The sequence below is a fragment of the Ceratotherium simum genome, chromosome 21 (assembly GCF_057802395.1).
Source record: "Ceratotherium simum simum isolate JZ-2026a chromosome 21, ASM5780239v1, whole genome shotgun sequence".
Classification (NCBI taxonomy): domain Eukaryota; kingdom Metazoa; phylum Chordata; class Mammalia; order Perissodactyla; family Rhinocerotidae; genus Ceratotherium; species Ceratotherium simum.
In genome coordinates this window covers 16,538,421-16,557,596 of record NC_141920.1, presented here as the reverse complement: position 1 = coordinate 16,557,596, position 19,176 = coordinate 16,538,421, and the positions used below count along the sequence as shown (strand labels likewise).

At 54.5% G+C, this 19,176-nt stretch overlaps 1 protein-coding gene across 2 annotated transcripts in view; it reads right to left on the bottom strand.

Moving 5' to 3' along the window:
- ADA (adenosine deaminase) overlaps nucleotides 1-18,253 on the bottom strand; it is a 30,139-nt gene extending 11,886 nt beyond the window's left edge. Inside the window, exons 1-4 of one of the 2 annotated variants that reach the window (XM_087445223.1) lie at nucleotides 18,107-18,246; nucleotides 14,044-14,157; nucleotides 6,308-6,369; nucleotides 442-564 (exon numbers count right to left, since the gene is read on the bottom strand). In XM_087445223.1, coding sequence (XP_087301349.1) covers nucleotides 442-506 — 65 coding nt within the window. In that variant the 5' untranslated portion in view covers nucleotides 507-564; nucleotides 6,308-6,369; nucleotides 14,044-14,157; nucleotides 18,107-18,246. Of the gene's footprint in view, nucleotides 1-441; nucleotides 565-6,307; nucleotides 6,370-14,043; nucleotides 14,158-18,106 lie in introns of both variants that reach the window. The other variant, XM_014787435.2, reaches the window with a different exon arrangement.
- Nucleotides 18,254-19,176: the final 923 nt, after the last annotated feature.

Below are 19,176 nucleotides of genomic sequence, written 5' to 3'. Positions count from 1 at the left end.
CAACTGTCGTCACAGTAAGAGGGGCTTGCTGAGAACAGTGTCTGTTCCAAACCCCAGCCCTCGGAGGAAGGTAGGACCACAAGCCCATTGTCGAGATGAGAGAACTGAGGCCCAGAGAAGGGAAATGTGCCCAACCACACAGCTATTTCTGATAGCTGAGTCTGATACTAGGATCTGTGTTCTCAGCTCCACATTCTGTCACTTCTCTGTAGAAGTTGAAGGAATTTCAGTCCATCACACCTACTTTCCAGAAAGGAAAACCGATGTCCAAAGGCATAGAGAGATTCGCTCAAATATACACAATAGTATATTGGTGAGAAGCAGAGCTGGGGTTTCAGAGCACCTGCTCCCACCCACGGGCTGAGGTGCAGGCCTGGGGCTGGCAGCCTCCCACAGGCAGAGGGACTAGCGCTGCCCAGGGCCTGGGGGTGGGCGACTCACGCGATAGCTGGCATGTAGTAGTTGAACTTGGCCAGGAATTCTGGGAGGCTGAGCGGCTCGTCCATGCCGATGATGTTCCGCAGCTCCTCAGCTGTGTCAGCAGGGAGGGGGACGCCCCTCTTCCTGGAGACAAAACAATGAGGGTGGTGGGCTGCCCCTGGGAAGGACCCAACAGACCCACGAGCCCAGCCTCCTCGGAAGAGCAAGGCAGGAGACAGGGATCTCTCCACCCAACCCCTCCCAGTGGGCAGATGGGAAAACTGAGGCCCAGGGCATATAGAACCAGGACCAGAATCCTTCCAGCACCTCCTGTCCCCAAGACTACCACCAGCCAGCAAATCTCAGGGGGGACACACAGGGATTAAAGTTCATTTGTGCATGTGAACACACACACACACACACCCCTGGTGCCTGGGGACAGGGAAGGTGCCAGGAAAAGTGCACCACTTCCTCTTCAGCCCCAGGAGTGGGGAGAGCCGGCTGGTCCTATGCCAGGTCAGGGGTTATCAGGGGTATAACTGCAGCACGCCGTGCCCGGGACACGCGCTGGCGCCAGACCGCCCTCCTCTGCCCTCCCTCTGGCCCGCACATCAGAGAGCCCCGCCTAGCCCAGCGTGCCGGGAGAGAGCCGGGTGGCTTGGCCGTCACCTCAGGGCTCTCTCCCCTTCCTGCCCACAGCCTCCCACATGGAGCTGGACCTCGGCCATCACTCGGGAAGGGCTTTCCCAGAACAGCCCTCTGGCCTCGAGCCTCCTTCCTGCCATCAGCATCTCTGCCTCCCCGCCAGCTGGGGCAGCAGGCGCGGGGCTGGGCTGGCTCCCCCTCCTGCATGCTCCAGCCTCTGCTGCTCCTCCCGGCTTTTCCCTGATTCACGGGTCACCCTGGGCCTCAGTTTCCCCACTTTTAAGATAAAGGCACAGGTAAAGAACGCCCGACGCTGAAGAAGTGCTTCTACCATGAGGGACAAGAGACGAAAGGGACTCTGGGGAAATGAATGATGAGAGAACAGAAGACCCTAAAACAAACACCCTCAAGAGGACGAGAAGATGGTACATCCTTAAAACACCACCACCCCTTTTTAAAAAGGGGACATTCCGAAGGTAAGAAAGAACTCTTGGAAATTTAAAAGAACACGGCAGCAACCATCAGGATCTAATAAAAGGAATGGACAATAAAGGTGAGAAGATCCTCCAGCAAGTAGAAAAAAGACAAGATAAAAAAATAGGAGAAGATGGTTAAAGTCAGAGGATTAAATCAGGAGGTTCAAGCATCCAGTTATCCAGAAGATCCAAAGACGGAAAGGAGGAAATCGCCAAAGAAATGGAAGTTTGACTGAATAGTGTTCGAGTCCTTTCATAGCTTCTGTTATTAAAACGCGAGGATGTTTCCCTGCATGAATACCTGTTCCCTAAGCCCCCAAAGTCTGCCCCCTTCCCCTCTGGTGGCTCCAGGCCCTATGATGCCCAGTAGGCACCACCGAGGGGTCACCCTGGTGCCTACCAGTCAGCCCACCATGGTTCCTCTCTGGTCCCCCATCCCTGCCATCCCCATCATGGGAGAGATGGTGGCCCTGGTATGGTCCTGGCACCCAGAGGTCAGATGCTCAGTGCCCACCCTGCCCCAAAGATGCCCTCATGCGGCTGTCCCCAGTAACCGTGGCCGCTGCAGAGCCTGTCCCAGTTGTTAAACACCATAGTTTGAACATCTTTCTGGCAGCCCGTGGGTGGAAGGCAGAGGAGGTGACATGAAGGCTCTGGCTCCCATATTGTCAACCACGTGGCCACATCTGCCTTGGGCCCACTGGACCAGCTATACGTGATTCTCCCGATGGTCTTCCTCCAGTTCTCGTGACCCCACTGCTCCTGGTGGGGCTCCTCCTCCGACCATTGTCTCCCAGACTCTTCCTTTTACTCTTCCTGCCCAGATGAGCTCATCTCCCGTCATGGATTTCAACCGAGGATCCAGAGGTCCACAGCTTCCAACTGTCTGCCTCTACACACCAGTGTGAGAGGGCCTATGATATGCTGGGCAGTGGATGGATGGCAGCGACTCAGACAGACCCGGGCGTCTGACCACCTCAGAAGGGCAGGCGGCTCGTGCCACCTTTCCCCTCCCACTCCCAGGCTCCACATTTCCTCCATCCACCCAGCTGCCCAGACCAGAGACGGGGCCTCCCTCAGACTCCATTTCCCTCGCCCACCAACAGCCAGACCCCAAATCCTAATTATTTTCCTTTCTAAATATTTCTCCCATTAGTCTCTTCCTCTCCAACCTCTCTCAACAAACCACCAAGAAAGATCTTTTCACCACACAGAGTGGCCTGGGAAGGCCTCTTGGAGGAGGCAACGTTTAAGCAGAAGAGCTAGAAGGGAAAGGAGAAGAAGGGACCGGGAGGAAGGTTCCTGGCAGGGGAAGAGCCTGTGCTAAGGGCTCCAGGCAGGGATTCCTGAGGGAATCGGAGGGCAGGGCAGGGCAGGGTCAGTGGTGGATGATGGGCCAAAGGGCAGGCAGGGCTAGACACTGGGCCTCACAGGAGCTGGGACTTTCTCCTGAGAGCACCTGGAAGCCGCTCAAGGATTTTAAGCACGGGAGCAGCATGGAAAAGTTTACTTTAAGAGCTCCTCCTGGCTGCCGTGTGAGAGACAGATCGGAGGGAAACCAGAGCAGAAGACAGAGAGTTACCGCAGTGGTCCCACTAAGGACAAATAGCACAGACTCTCTCCAGCGTGACACAGGACTTGGCCTCCGGAAGCGGCTCAGGCTGCGTTGTAAGGCTCCTACCCGGGGCCCAAAGTTGAGGCAGGAAGGACTTGTTCCAGGGCTCTGAGCCCTGCTGCCACCACAGCCTCTCACAGCTGAGGCTCCTCTGGGGCCACGCTCAGCTCTTGGATGGTCCCTACTCCCCCGCTCAGCATAGCCACGCCCCGGGGCACTGCCCTGCCCCCTCCCCGCCTTGATGGGGAAGTGGGTTCTGGTACCACAGTATCACATGGGCGATGCTCCTACAAGGAGCCCAGTGGGCAGGATAAGCCCAGGCTTTGGAGTTCCAAGTCCATCTCCCTCCTGTCTGTGCCATATCACCCCAGGCAGGAGCTCTCCCCTCTGAGGACCTCCACGTCCCTGTCAGTAAAACTCAGTATTTCCTTTGCAGGGTAGAGAGAGGAAGAAATGACGCTACTTATGTGTCCTGGGAAAGACAGCAGACTCGTAAAGCCTGGGTTTGAATCCCAGCTCTGTTATAAAGGCTGTGAGACCTTGGGAAAGTTACCCAACCTGTTTACTAGGTCTGGCATGTATGAGAAACAGCTGGTGTGGACTGAGCACGGAGTAGTAGAAGAGGTCAGAGGTAACGTGGGTTTTGTAGGACCTTAAGGGCCATGTGCAGACTTGGGCTTTGACCCTGAGCAAGACGGGAGTGTGAGGGGGTTTTGAACAGTGGAGTGAGCTGATCAGACAGTGTTTTAAGACAACTGTTCTGACTACAGTATTGTGGGGATGACAGAGGGGGGAGACCAGAGTGGACACCTGGAGACCAGTCAGGAGGCCACTGTAATAGTTCAGATGAGGGACGCTGGTGGCTCAGCCCAGGGTGGTGACAGAGAAGACAGAGTGACCAGATTCAGAACGTGCTTTGGAGAAGGAGCTGACAGGGTCGTGAAGGAGACTGAGAAAGAGGCAGGAGAAGGCCCCGGGGAGGGTGGAATCACAGGAGCTGAAGGAAGAAAGGAGTGAGAACAGTCACCTGAGGCCCATGTCAGAGGCAGAAAAGGGGCCACTGGATTTGGCTGGGGGTGGAGGGGTCAGAGGCCAGCTACACCCCTCCTTCCCCTCCCAGCCCCCGCCCCCACCTGGGCGTCCTCCAGCATGTTTGCGGGTGTCCATATCTGAGTCTGACCACCTCCCAGGTCCCCTGCCTGCTGACCTCGAGATCCAACTCCAGCTGGCGCCCACCTCCCTTCTCCAGGGCCTGGACTGCTCTGGAGACACCAAGGCGACATGGAAAATAGGAAATCTGACCGGCCGCCCCACACTGGCATCTCCTTTCCCTCTTCCCTCCGCTCCGCCCCGACATTCTCGCCTTCTTGCCCCGCTCATGAGTGCTCTCTGACCCCTAACAAGCACAGCGATTAGATCCCATCTTGGCGCCCAGTAACCTGCCCTAATGGCCTCGTTAGGGGCCTGCAGCAATGGCTGGCGGCTTCACATGGACAAAGGACAGGCAGAGATAAACCAAGCGGCTTCATCCCAGTTAGCCAGAGCCATAGGTCATAATTAATAATATCATCATCTAATATCATCATCGTTAAGTGACATTTGTAGATCATAGCGGGCTCGGCCCTGGGCTGTTTTTCCTACATTACTTCACCTAAACCTCTAGCTGGCAAGGGTAAGGGTCAGGGGTATGGACTCGGGGTCACACCTGTGCTTAGAGGACAAGTAACTTCGCCTATCATGACTCAGTTTCCTTGTCTATAAAATGGGGACAATTACAGTACCTACCTCACAAGTTGGCATGAGGATTCAGTTAAGTTAACCCGGGTACAGCACTTAAAGCAATGCTTGGCACGCAGTAAATGCTAATATTCTTATACAGTTAAACAAACATTAAATCAATTGAAGCTTCCTAGAGCAAGAAAAGGTCACTGGAAGTACGACGAGATGGAGAAAAGTATTCTTGGCAGAACTCTGTCAGGGAGTCGGAAGAGATGCTCCTGGGAGTTGGGGGCAAACTCCCAAGGGTCACCAGTTCCCTTCTGAGGAGCAGGTGTCTGGATCACGGAGGCGATTCTGGTTTACGGAGCAGGGCGTTCAAATCTGGGTCCAGAGCTGAACTGCTCAAGGCAATGAGGAAGACGTGGAGTCCCCCCAGCTCCAAACAAGACGAATGTTGGGCAACTATGTGAAGGCCAGTCTACCGAGGGAAGGGTGGGGTGACAGGAGGGCCCCCCTCTCCCAGGGCAGCTCTGAGGAAGGCCCTATTCTTACTCTCAACCTACAGAGGTGAAGGTCCCAGCGAGGAAACAGAATGTCCAGATTTGAATCCAGACTCACCTGGTCCCCAAGTCTCTGCTCTTAAGGGCTGGACGCAAGACAGGGGCCATCATGAGCCCTTGGGGCGGGGGAGGGAGGGGCGGACCTCCTTCACCGGAGGGCGCTGGGGACCCTTGGGCCCACCAGCATCCACGAGAGCCAAGGCAAGAGATGCATTCTCATTTGGAAGATGAGGGGTTTGGGCCCAGAGAGGGGAGCCTCTTCTCCACGCCTCCCAGCAGGTTATCACCGTGACGATGCAGGGAAAGCTTTGGGGGTCAGACGATGTCAGTCACTCGACCAAATATTTCCTTGTCCTGTGGCCTTGGGCAACTGCCTTCACTCCTGAGCCTGCTCTCTCCTCAGTGCAATGGAGACGCAACACCCGCCTCCACCAGGTGTGGAGGGATTAAAGTTGCTGACTCAAGGAGAAGGCCCAGCCCAGCACTAGACGGTCAGCAAATGGTACCCGCATCCGTGTGGGTGCGTCACCTGCCGCAGGCTCTGGGCCAAGTCAAAAAACAGTGACAAATTCAGCCCTGGGAACCGCCTCCACGTGTGTGTATGTGTACGCACAAGGTGGGGCAAGCTCCTCCTGACTCACTTGGCAGCAGGAGGCCAAGAGTCCAAGGCACAGAAGGCAGAAGACTGGGGCTGTGGGTCTCCAGCTCAGAGGCCTCCTTGTCCCCACTGACTCCCCTTCTGGCCAGGGGCTGGCTTGATTCCACAGGGACACAGAAGGAACAGCGACCCTGGAATTCTCCAGAGGCTTCTTGGTCAGACTGTGGACCCCGCCCAAGTCCTGGGGAGGAAGGCCTCTTATCCACGGACTCACCTGCCATAGTATAAGATGGTTTCGGGCTTGATGGCTCCATCTAGGTGGACATGCAGCTCCACCTGCAAGGAGACAGAGGGAAAAGTGAGAGGGAAGAGCCCTCACTGCCATGAATGCCTGAAGGAACTTGCAGAGGGTTAGTGTTAACACGAACCGTCACAACCACCAGTCACCACTTACAGGTCACCTCACATACACCACTAAACTCTTCATACACCATCGTGTGTAATCCTTGTCTGTGGGGTGGCTTTAATTGTAATCTCTATCTTTCACAGCTGAGACCAGTGAGGTTTAGACACAGCAAGCAAGTAATGGAAGCAGGAACCCAACCCAGTGCCTCTGTTCTCCACCACAGCTGGTAAGTGACAGAACGGGAATTCTAACCCCAGCCCAATTCCGAAGCTGGTAGTCTTAAACAGGAGGCCGGGCCTGGTCCCGTAGGGCCTACTGAGCCCCAGCCACCACGCAGGCCAATCCTGCTCTCAGCCAACTCGCTAAACAAAATCTAACTTGAATAAAAAGGGTTGACCAGACTTCCTGGACTAGTCATTACCCACAATGCATTTTAAAAGTCAGGCTCCATTTTCAAAAGCAGGTGTTACTTAAGCATGCTTATCAGGAATCAGTATTAGGCTACCCAGATCTTTCCAGTGCTCTAGAAAGGGCACTAGATCCTTGGCCATCTTGGTGATCATTTCCCACGTGCTCAGCCCCACGACCACTACTCGGCACACAAAGCCAAGAGTCTTAGGACAGGGGCTTTAGAGACAACCTGTCAGGCTTAGCTCCCAGCTCTGCCCCTTCTCTGGCTGTGTGATCTTAGACATGACACTTGATCTCTCTGAGCCTATTTCCTCAATGGAAAAACAACAGCAAAGATCGCCTCCCCATCCAAGAACAATTGCAAGGCTTTAAAAACACAATATAGGTGGACATGTGTGGCCCACAGGAAACAGCCAGGTGTTTTCCATGAGCTGTTAAGAGAAGCAAGCAGACAATGGGAGACAGTGGGAAAATGACTGCCATCTGCCTGTTCCAGGTCACGGAGGAAATGTTCCCCGGCCAGGGGGAGATCCAGAAAACTCGCAACTGACATCTCCATCAGGGTGGGGCCTTCTCTGGAACTTGGGGATCTGGACAAGAAAGTGGCTGCCGTGGCTGGGGAGGAAAGGAGTGGCCACGGAGCTGGTGGCCCAAGGGCACCCTGGGAGCACCTACATGACCTGCCTCCTGCAGAGGAAACCCAGCCCGGGTCCACGGGACGCCACAGGGACAGAGCCACCAAGCCCTCCACTCAGCAGGACATCCGAGTCATCAGATCCCTCTGGAAGTCATCCAGCTGGCAAAGGACGGAGTGGCACGCACACCCAGACTTGGAATCAAGTTAGTCATTGGATTCTCTGACAAAATGAGTTCAGTGCCCACCCAGCCAAGTGTTGACTGCGTTCTCAAAAACTGCTCAGCATTGGGAACAGTGAAGCTTCCAGTGCAGGGAACCGCCAACCAGCTGCGCGACCTTGGAGGGGTGACCTCACATATCTGAGCCTTCATTTTTGTATCCTTAACCTTTGCATGGCTGTGGGGAGGATCTGGCCAGAGAGGCAGGGTAGCATTGTGGTTAGAGCTGGAATCCGGCTCCTCCACTCGCTCCCTGGGTGACGTGGAGAACGTTACTTCACTTTCAGTGCTTTGGTGTCCTCATCTGTCCAAGGGGAGGACACCGTGCCTTCCTCCTAGGGCTCCTTGGGGCTGAACCGTGTTAACGCATGTGCAGTCACGGTGGCTTAATGACGGGATACGTCAAGTCATTCCCACCTTAAAAAGACAATTCTCTTGACCCACAGAAACCTCCAGCCCCCACCCAGGCCCCTTCTTCCTCTTCAGGAGTAAAATTCTTGGAAGAATAGTCTAAACTTTCTCTATTTACTTAGGTCCACCTATTTCTTGCCCTACCCACTGTGGATTCTGCCCCCTTGGGCTCTGGAATCGTTCCTCTAGGGCAGTGGATCTCAACCTTGGCTTCATGTTCTGTGTCTATGTGTGTGTCTTTTCTTTTTGTTAAGAAGTGGATTATTTAAAACAAAACACGTGCGCCCAGGCCCACCTCCAACGATTGTGCTTTACTGACGTGGGGTAGGCCCAAGCATGGGTAACTTTCCAAAGCGTCCTAGGGCAGCTGGGTTGATAACCACTCCTTTGGGGTCCCAGTGCCCAGTGGTCTTAGCCCCAGGGACGTGTTTCTGCTCTCCTTTTTTTTTTTTGCTGAGGAAGATTTGCCCTGAGCTAACATCTGTGCCAATCCTCCTCTATTTTGTATATGGGTCGCTGCCACAGCATGGCCACCGAGTAGTGTAGGTCTGCACCTGGGATCCAAACCCAGGCCACTGAAGCGGAGTGTGCCAAACTTAACCACTAGGCCATAGGGCCAGGACTGTCTCTCCTACTTCTTCACCTCTGGCAGGAACCAAATGTATTAGTTTCCTGTAGCTGCTGTAACAAATTACCACACTGGGTAGCTTAAAACAGAAACATCTCACAGTTCTGGCAGCCAGAAGTCCAAAATCAAGGTGTCAGCAAGGCTACGTTCTGAGAAATATGTCGCTAGGTGATTTTGTCATTGTGCCAACATCGTAGAGTGTACTTACACAAACCTAGATGGGGTAGCCTATTGCACACCTAGGCTCTATGGTACTAATCTTATGGGACCACTGTCGTGTATATGGTCCATCCTTGACAGAAATGTCATTATGTGGTGCATGACTGTCATGTGCCTAGACCAGCCTTAGCATGTGGCAAGTGCTACAGAAGCATCAACCAAGAATCCTTCATTCACCAAACTGTTGAGGCCCTGCTGGGTGCTAGGAATGTAGAGGTAAGCTAAAGGATCCTGCTCCCGTGACATCTACAGCCCAGCAAGGGAGAGGGATGTTCAGTGTCACATTGATAAACGTACAATCACGAGCCAAGACAACCCCTCAGGAAGCGCACACAGTCCTGTGGAAGAGATAACAAACCAAAGAACTTAACCCAGCTCGCAGGCCAACAGTTACTTCCTGGAGAAAGTAGAGCTTGAGCTAAGAGCTGAAGGATGAGGAGCCAAGGAGGCAGAGGCAGAGGCGAGGAGGAGGCGGGAAGAACATTCCAGGCAGAGGGAGCAGCGTGTGCAAAGGTTGTGTGGTGGGAGAGAATGTGCTGGGCGAGAGGAACTGAAATATGGGTTCAAAGAATGGAAGGGTCATGGGGCTGGAGAGGCTGCAGGGCCATCCGGGCAGGGCCTCGAGGAAGAGTTAGGTTTTATCCTGAGCACGCAGAGAAACCACAACAAGGTTTGAAGCTGAAAAGGATGACTTGCAGCAAGACCAGTGAGCCTCCCGCAGGCAAGCTTATGAGTGATGATGGTGCCTTGGACCAGGGTGCGAGGCAGATATGGAAACGCAGGTGGACAGAGGTGTCCAAGATGATGCTTCAGGCTGGACCTGAGCGGGTAGTGACTCCCACACTCTGAGACAGAGAACCCAGGAAGAAGACCAAGTGCAAAGGGGGTCATGAGAGGTGAGGGCGTGGGGAGAGGCATGATCAGTTTGATCTTAGTTACGTTAACCTGGGATGCCTTTGAGACCTCCAAACGTCAAGGGGCCAACAGATGAGAGGGTCTGGAGCTCTCAGGGAGACTGAGGCTGCAGACGTAATAGGAACATGGATAATGGAGGGTGTGGTCTTGAGTGAGCTCACCCAGGAGAGAGCGTCGAGGAAAGGGTCTGGGACGAAGCCTTGACAAGAGCCAGCACCCAGTGGCGTTACAGAGGAGGGGAGCCCTGAGAAGAGCCGCCAGAGAGGTGGGAGGGACACCGGGAGTGTAGGGTTTGCAGAAGGCAAGGGGCCATCGGGTTTCAATGAGGAGCAGCAGCCCACCAGTCGGTGTAGAGGGCTGAATGGGAGCCCCCCAAAAGATGTCTATGTCCTAATCCCCAGAACCTGTATTACCTTAAGTGACAAAAGATGTGATTACACACACACACACAAACACACACACACAAGAGGAAGCAGCAATGTGACCATGGAGGCAGAGTGGAGTGATGTGGCCACAAGCCAAGGAACACCTGGGGTCATCAGAAGCTGGAAAAGGCAACGAGTGGATTCTCCCCTAATGCCCTCAGGAGTGTGACCCTGCTGACACACTGATTCTGGACTTCTGGCTGCCAGAACTGTGAGAAAATAAGTTTGCTGTTTTAAGCCACCCAGTGTGTGGTAATCTGTTACAGCAGCTACAGGAAACTAATACAGTCATTTCCTGCCAGAGGTGAAGAAGTAGGAGACCAGAAACACGTCCCTGGGGCTAAGACCACCGGACAGTGGGACACCGGAGGAGTGGTTTTCAACCTGGCTGCCTGATAGGAGCTCCCGGGAAGCTTCGGAAAGTTGCCGATGCCCGGGCCCACCCCAGGCCAATTAAATCCCACTCCTCCGAGGTGGGCCCAGGCATAGGCTGGTTTTCCTTTCATTTTTTTTAATCCACTTCAAAAACAAAAACATGAAGCCAAGGTTGAGAACCACTGCCCTAGAGGAACCGTTCCAGGGGCCAGAGGGGGGTTCTCACCAGAGGGGTGAGAACCCATACTGGAGTAGGGTAAGAAATGGAGAGAGTTTCGATTATTCTTTCAAGAATTTTGCCCCTGGAGGGGAAGAAATGGCCTGGGTGGGAGTTGGAGGTGTCTGTGGGTCAAGAGAATTGTGTCTTTTTAAGGTGGGAATGACTTGAGCATGTTTAAACATCGACAGGGAAGATTGCAGTTGGGAGCAGAGCTGTGTGACGTCACTAAGCAGCTAGGAGGGGTTAGAAGGTGAGAACCAGCCCTGGCCGCGGAGCCCCAGAGTAGGAAAGTCAGGCAGTGAACCAGGACGGTTGTCCTTGCTGCTTTGCCCCCTACGGGTGGGTGGGCCTGTGAGGCTACTTCTGGCCAAAGCATTAGATGCCAATGCAAGACCCCCCAGAGCCCTCTCTTCACTCTGGCACAGCAACTGGCAATGTTCAGGATGGCGGGCGGGCACCCATCTGCCTGGGTCCCTGAATGACTGAGGAAGGGAAACCCCCTGAAGACCTGTGATGGACGTGGAGTATGAGCAGGAACGACGGGTACCTCTGCTGCTTTAGGCCCCACAGATCTGGGGACGTTTGTTACTGCAGCAGGCCGTGGCCTATGCCGCCTGCCAGCGAGCAAACACACCTCTCTGATCATTGTTACAAATCGTGATGGGAAAATGTCATGAGAAAAAGAAAACACCCACAGAAGGCGGCGCGATTTAGAAAGTGTGGCCAGAAAATATCACATTGAGAAGGAGACAAACAGAGGGGTTAGCGAGGGAGGGAGAATGGTCCCAGGCAGAGGGAACAGCATGTGCTAAGTGTCTGGATCAGAGAGCAGTGAGGGAACTGGCTTGAGGGCAGAGAATGAGGTTGGTGGTGCGAGATGGGGCCAAAGAGAGTCAGGGAGATCTCATAGGTCACAGTTAAGGGATCTACTGAAGAGTTTTAAACAGGGGAGTCACGTTTTAAAAGCTTTTTCTGGCTGCTGCATGGAGAGTAGGCTGGAGGGAAGCCAGAACAGAGGACAGACAGCTGAGGTGGGAGGCAGACGGAGATGAGCAGCGCCCAGGACGCGGCAGCATCAGACACACAGGTGCTCAGTAAGCACCAGCTCAGCAGCGCAGCCGTGCATGGGAGGACGGGCTCAGAGAGCCAGGCAGGATGCAGGAGCAAGAGTGCCCCTGGGCAGAAGGAAAGTAGGTCCCACCTTCCTTGGGGCTTCCTCAGAAGCTGCCTAGATGCATTTCAGGGGAGGAGCAGAGGCAGGAGCCACCTCCACAGGCAGCCCAAGCTCAGGCAGGCTTCCTACTGAACTTTCTAGAAAACTGAAACTACCCATGGAGGAGTCTGTCAGCCTACCGCAGATGACAGTGGGGTATAAGCTCAGAGACCGGGGTGGGGACCCTGCTCTGCTGGCCCCACTCAGGGAAAAGAATAGCAGTGGCCTCTATCGCTCAACTTATTGAGCATCTACTATGTGCTAGACCATCTACACATATTATCTTATTTCATTCTTACAATCAGTCAAGTAGGGACTTCACTCCCATTTTACATAGGAGGAAACTGAGGCTCAAAGAGGTATCTAAGGACACAGAATCAGTCAGTGATGGAGTCAGGATTTGAACCCAGCTCTTGAGCTCCTACTAGACTTTCTCTGCAGGCCTAGGCTCAGATGTAAATAATACAGCAATAATAATAGCAGCTGCCTCCTATTATCAGACCCTTTATCTCATTAATCTTAACCCCTGGGCAAGGTACACACTAGCCCCATGTTGCTGATGGGGAGATGAACTGGCCAAGCTAAGCACAGAGAAATTCAGTGACCTGCCCAGGGTTACAGGGACTGATAGTGGCAGAGCTGGGTTAGAACCCACGTCTCTCCAACTCTTGAGCCCAAGTCCTGCCCACAGGTCACACTGCCTCCCTAGTACTTGCGCCAGGCCCACACCTGATCTCCTGACCTCTCTGGAGGGAAACCTCATGCCCCCTTCCCTGCACTCACTCACTGTGAGCACCTGATAAAACTGCAGGAAATCCTCTCAGATCCGAACAGGAAGCATCCCCAGCTACCAGCAGATATTGATTAAGCCCCCACTAAGTGCTGGGCACATGGGGGCATGGGAAACATAAGTCTTGCTCTCAGGAGATGTCAGCCAGAGAGGTGAGGCCCAGGGAGGTGCATCCACTGGTCCAAGGTCACCCAAGGGGTTGGTGGCAGAGCCAGGATAGGACCAAGGTCTCAGACTCCTAGGCCAGACACTCCCAGATCTGACTCCTGCTCACAACTGCCTGAGGGCGGGGCTGGCCTCCTCCAAGGCATATCCAAGTCAGACTGCTTCTCCCAGGGTCCCTAGACCCCTCAAACATCACTCCATTTTGTTTTCATCCCACTGACTTTTTAAATTCACTTACTTACCATGTCTGTCTCCCCTACTATTAGTTCCCTGAAAAGGGGGACTCATCATGCTGTGCCCTCAGCATCTAGGACAGTGCCTGGCACAGCAAAAAGTGCTCAGTATGTGAAGAGTGACCAAGTGATGGTTTTCTCCTCTCCCTGTTCTATGTCAGCAGAGCTGCGTCTCTCCCTGCTCTGAGGAAGAGGCTGACCTATCCCCTAGGCCTGGCAGAGAACCTGACAGGGGAGAGGAGCCAGGGCTGCTTGGTCAGCCCCCAGAACCTGGGCCTGCAGTCAGAACCTGGATGAGCCACAGGGGCCCACTTTTAGCCAGATGTCCCCTCCCTTCCTAGCCCTGCTCTAGGCAATGAGCTGGGCAGTGCCAGGGTCAATCCTCTCATGCCACCATGGCTTTACCGCTGACTTTTGGGGTGAGGTCGGGAGACAGAGCAGCCCCAGGGCTGACAAATTGTTTCAGCCACACCTCCTCCAGGAAGTCCTCTGTGCTCATCCCCGCCTGGGCTCCTGCAGCTCTGAGGTGCAGAGCAGTTAAGGGGCCAGCAGTCCCTCAGTGCCTCCTGCTGCCTCAGGGCCTGACTGAGCTCTCGACTGCTGTGAGCTTCCCCAGAGGTTTCATGAAGGCACATGTGTTTTCAGCCAGGGGGACATCCTGTGGAGCAATAGCCTAGGAACTCAGCACAGTTATCCCATTTTATAGGTGAGAAGACAGAGTCTCAGAGAGATGAAAGAACTTGCCTTAGGGCTCAGACTAATGAGTGCCACAGTCAGTGAGCTGTTTGACTCCAAAGCCAGAGGTCACAATCCCCACGATCCACTCCCTTCGTCCTGCATATCAGTGCTGAGTCAGTGCTGGTCAAATCGAAAGGAATGATGAGTAACCACGACGAGGACACGTGATAGATAGCAGCTGGCATTGGCGTGCCCCACCCCCAACCAGGCCTGCACTTGGTGTTTTATGGGGGGTGAATACGAGTATAATTCCCATTTTACACCTGGGGAAATTGAGGCACAGAGCAGTTAAATAACTCACTCCAGCTCCCCCAGCTGATAAGTGGAGAATCAGCACTCAGACCAAGGCAGCCTGGCCCCAGCTAGTTTCAATTTCTCGCTGTTCTCCCTCGATGGTCACAAGGACCCCAGAGGCCGTCTCTTTCTCCACCCTGCTGCTCTGGGGCCTCAGAACCCTAAGGGGTGAGAGTGAGCCTGCCCTCAACACTCTGGGTCAGTGCAGATTCAAACCTCACTTTGGTCCCCCCGGCCTACTCTTTGCTCCTGTCCAAAGCCAGGCCACAGGCCTACCCTCCTCTGCCCCAGGGGCACCTGCTAGGACAACAGGGCAGGTAGACAAGTTTCCCCCAGCTCACAGGGCCGCTTGCCACGAGGGCCAAGCCCACCCTGAGAACGGATGAGGAATCAGGAGGCTGGCCAGCCTCCCCCACCTCGCTGTGTGACCACAAACCCTGCTCTTCTCCACCCTCCCCCCACCCATGAAACCCAATCTCACTCTGTTCCCCTCCCTCCCAACCACTGGGTGAGTTGTACAGGGTTAAGGCGGGCATTTTATTTTGACAGGTGGCTCTGGTAACGGAGAAGCACTGAAAGCCAAAAGCAGTGCTAACAGCGGGTTTTGTGGCAGGAAGAGGCGAGCAAGATACTGCAGGTGGAGAGGATTCCCCGAGTCCCCAGGAGGCCCACTGCAGCCCTGGGGAGGAAATGCATGCACCTGAGCACCTGCTGCTTGCCAGCCAATCAGCACATCAATCGGACAGAACCCCGCGACCTTGGTTTTATCAGCCTATTTTACAGAGGAGGAAGCTGGGGTTCAGGAAAGTGTCCACCTGAACTCTTGGGGCTGCTAAGAGCTAGGCAGGGATCCAATCGCAGGCCCTCTGAAGCCTGAGGCCACCCTGATTCTATCTCCTCCCCCCACGCCCACCCCCAAAGTGGAATGGCAAATCAGCAAAGTTAAGAGCATCTGCTTCAGTTTTAGGTAGATCTGGATTCAAGTTTAGCTCTGCTGCTTTCTGGCTGTGTGACTTCGGCAAGTTCCTTCCCCTCTCTGAACCTCAGTTTCCTCATATGTAAATGAAGATCATAGGACCTAGCTCAAAGGACAGTTGTGAGCATTAAATAAGTTAACAGACGCAAAGCAGTCAGAACAGCGCCTGATCCGGAGGAAATATTCAAATATGACACAGAAGAAACTACATTGGAGACTCAGCTCCAACTCTCCTCTGCATCAGGAAGGGACAGTTTAGAGACGGTGCTGTTCCAACCTGGGCCAGCTCACTCGCCAGTCTACAGCTTTGAGGCTCTCAGCGTTTGTGTAGCCTTGGGCAAGTCACTTCACCTCTCCAGGCCTCAGTTTCCTCATCTGTAGATGGGGATGGAGATATCGGCCTTGTCAAGTTGTCCAGAGGATTTTGAGATAAATCATGGAAGGTGCCTGGTACCCACGCACACTCAGATGACAGCCACTGCTGTTATTAGAGTAACAGGCATGCAGTAAGCACTGCCCTCCATGACAAAGAACTCCTGAGTGCTGCGGGATTTTCTAGCCTTGCCTCCTGCGGAAACACACTGATAAGGGCCACCCCTCCATCGCCCTTTGTACCTCCTCCAGGGCCCAACAAGTGCTCAGGAAGCATGTGTTGGAATGACACAATCAATGACACTGTAGCTGCCTAGGGCCTTGCTATAAGTGTGGCCCGTGGACCAGGAGCATCAGCATCCTCTGGGAGCTTGTCACTAGTGCAGCATCTCAGGCCCCACCCAGACCTCCCAACCCAGCATCTGAACATTAACAGAAGTCAGGTGATTTGAGTACATATGAAGGTTTGGAAAGCACGGCCCTGCTCTGCCTTCTTAAAGCTGGCCAGGTCCTGGGCCTCACCTGGTGATAGGCATGAGAAGCCAAAGAGCCCAGCAAAGGCTCCTGTCCCAGAGAGGCCCGCAGCTGGAGCTCTGGCATCTCTGCAGCCCCAAAGGCTTCTGCAGAGGCAGTTCAGGAAAGCTGGTTAGAGGGACGGCATTTCTTAAGCGAGCCTCCCTGGGCTCAAACCCCAAATTGGCCACTTCCTAGCTGTGTGATCTTGGGTCTAGTTAAGCTCTCTGTGCCTCTGTTTCTTCATCCATACAATGGGATGACACCAGCTACCTCGCAGAGTCATAGCTAGGATTAAATGAATGAATGCAGGTAATGTGTTCAGAATGGTGCTTGGCACAGAGCAATGTCAGTAAGCCCCAGCTATCAAAACTAGTGATCTCATTATTATCCGCTCCACCCGTGGGAGGGCAGGGAGCTGGCTCTGGTCAATGTGGCTGAGACTCACGCTCCTTCTGGCTTCCTGCCAGCTCAGGCACGTTTCCTCCTCACAATAATATGAAATTTATCACACCTCACATCCATAGTGGGGACCCTCTACCTTCACTCTCAAGCATCAGCTATTAACCTCTGGACACTCCCACAAGCAGATGGGGCCCATTTCCTAGGGGTGGGAACTGAGGCCCAGAGAGCGGAAATGACCTGCCAGCTTGAGTCTGATGAGAAGATTGGGTGAGGCCAAAAAAATGGGGATAATAGTCCCTCCCTCATGGGGCTGTTATAAAAGTATTGCAAGGATCAAATTAGTGCATACAGTTCCCCAGCCCAAGGGCAGAGGGCATCCAAAAGCATTAAAAAAAAAAGCCTTCAAAGGTAAGAGGCACTAATGAGGGGGCATGGGGCATCCAGACGAGGTGTGAAGGAGGCATGGGGGGTGGGGGCAGGAGTGCTCCCCAGCACTTGAAACATCTGGCAGGGAGTAGCTGGGCATGTACCCTGTGGTGGGGGCATCAGCAGTGAGAGCCAGGCCTTACCTCCTCCCCCCTCATCCCCCCCAACTCACACACGCATACGGGATTCTCACCAACACACCTGTAGAATCTGCCATCATCACTCACACTATTTCTCAGAGAGGTAAGCTGAGGCTGACTCAAGCTCACTCCTTCCCCTCACCCCCCAGCTGTCTCAAACCCTACTAGCTGATTCACTCTGCTGGGTGGATTCCTGGGCCCCTCCCCTCCCTGGACTGAATCCCAGTGTTCCCAAGCCTGCCAAGTGGGCCCGGACCCTCCCTAACCCCACCATTCCCAAGACACCACAGCTGATGGGAGGAGGGACAAGTTATCCCTCAGGCCAGCAGCTGTGGCTTAGCCCCAAGTGAACCCTCCCAGGGCCCAAGGCCCACCCAGCCCCTCTGCCCCCAGCATGGAGAGAGGGGCCCTGCTCCCCACCCTCCCCTCTCTGGCCTGGCTCAGGGTTCCTGGGCACATCTGCAAACCTGGGCTCTTCGGTGCTTACAAGACAATCATCGTGTTGGAGAATAAAGCTGCTTCCCTTCACCCAGCGCTCAGGATGCTTTGTCCACAACACTAAGTGCCTATAGGTGTGGACACTGGGCCCACATTGTACAGCTGAGGTTCAGAGAAGTCAAGCCCCATGCCTAGGCTCACACAGCTGCTGAGCGCAGGCGGTGCTGGGAAGCCCATTTGATGGATGGTGAAACTGAAACCGAGGGGGCCAAGTCAGGGGCAAAAGCAGAACTCGGAGGCCAGCCAGGGGCGCCCCTGGATTCAGGACCCTCCCTGCCTCATTGTGTCTCGTTCAGCAGCCTGGAGGCGGTCAAGGGGCTGAAGCGAGGGAAGAAAGCGCCTGCAGGGCCCCCCACCACATTCGCTCCCGGGGTGTAGACGCCCCAAGCCCTCCAGCCAGACAAGGAACCAGATCCCCGGACCCCGAGGCCCCGCCCGCGCTCACTTTGGGCTTGTCGAAGGCTGGCGTCTGGGTCATGGTGCCAAGTGTGCGCGCCGCCGCTGCTCCCTCCGCCGAAGGTCAGAGTCCCTGCCGGGTCGGTGGCGGGTCCACTTCCCTGGTGGCCCGCCACGCTCCTCTTAACCCGGCCTGGCCCCGCCCCGGGCCCCGCCCCCTCTCCTAAGCCCCCGCCCCACCGTCCCCTGCTGCGCATTTCCTGGAATTCTTGGCCAGCAGCGGGGACAAACCCGAGGCCCCTCGGGGCCGTGGCCCGCCCGAAAACTCCCGCCCGCGACGCGGGGTTGGAGCCACCTGTGGGCTCAGGCTCCAGCCGCCTGGCCGGGCTCTGCCTCCTGCCCGGCCCCTGGAGCCCATGCATGCTGCTGCCCGGGCGCCTGCTCTGTGCCAGGCCCGAGCGGGGAGCTGGGAACCGGTGAGCATCACAAACCTCCTGGGGCTTGCACTCTACTGGGCGAGACACATGCTCATCACATAATCACACAACACAGATGTGTAATTAGGGAGTTTTAATGGGGACTAGCGCTGGCCTGCAAGTCGGGGAAGGCTTCTCTGAGGACCTGAAGGAGGTTACCGGGTGAAGGGCGTTCGGGCGGCTGGGGGTGGAGTGGAAGAGGGCAGCCCAGGTGCAGAGGCCATTCAGTGTGAGAGACCCCAGGGAGCTGGGGAATGAAAGCAGGGGAGGGGGGACAACAAATCCCCTCCTTGAGAAACTGCCCACGCAGCCAGAGAACGTGTACAAAAATGTTCACATCAGCGCTGTTGTAATAATAAAAACACTGGAAACACCCCAGATGCCATCTACAGGCGAGTGGGCAAATAAACTGTGGCATATTCACACCATGGAATATTATACAGCAGTGAAATTGAATGAACTTCAGCTGCAGACGACAACATAGCTCTATCTCAGAAACAACGTTGAGTGAAAAAATAAGTTGCAGAAAACTATACATTATGATGCAACTTTGAGAATGTATAATAAAAGCAAAACCAAAAATATGCATGTTTAGACACACGCATCAGTAGAAAAAATTTTAAAGCAAGGGAAAGATAAACAC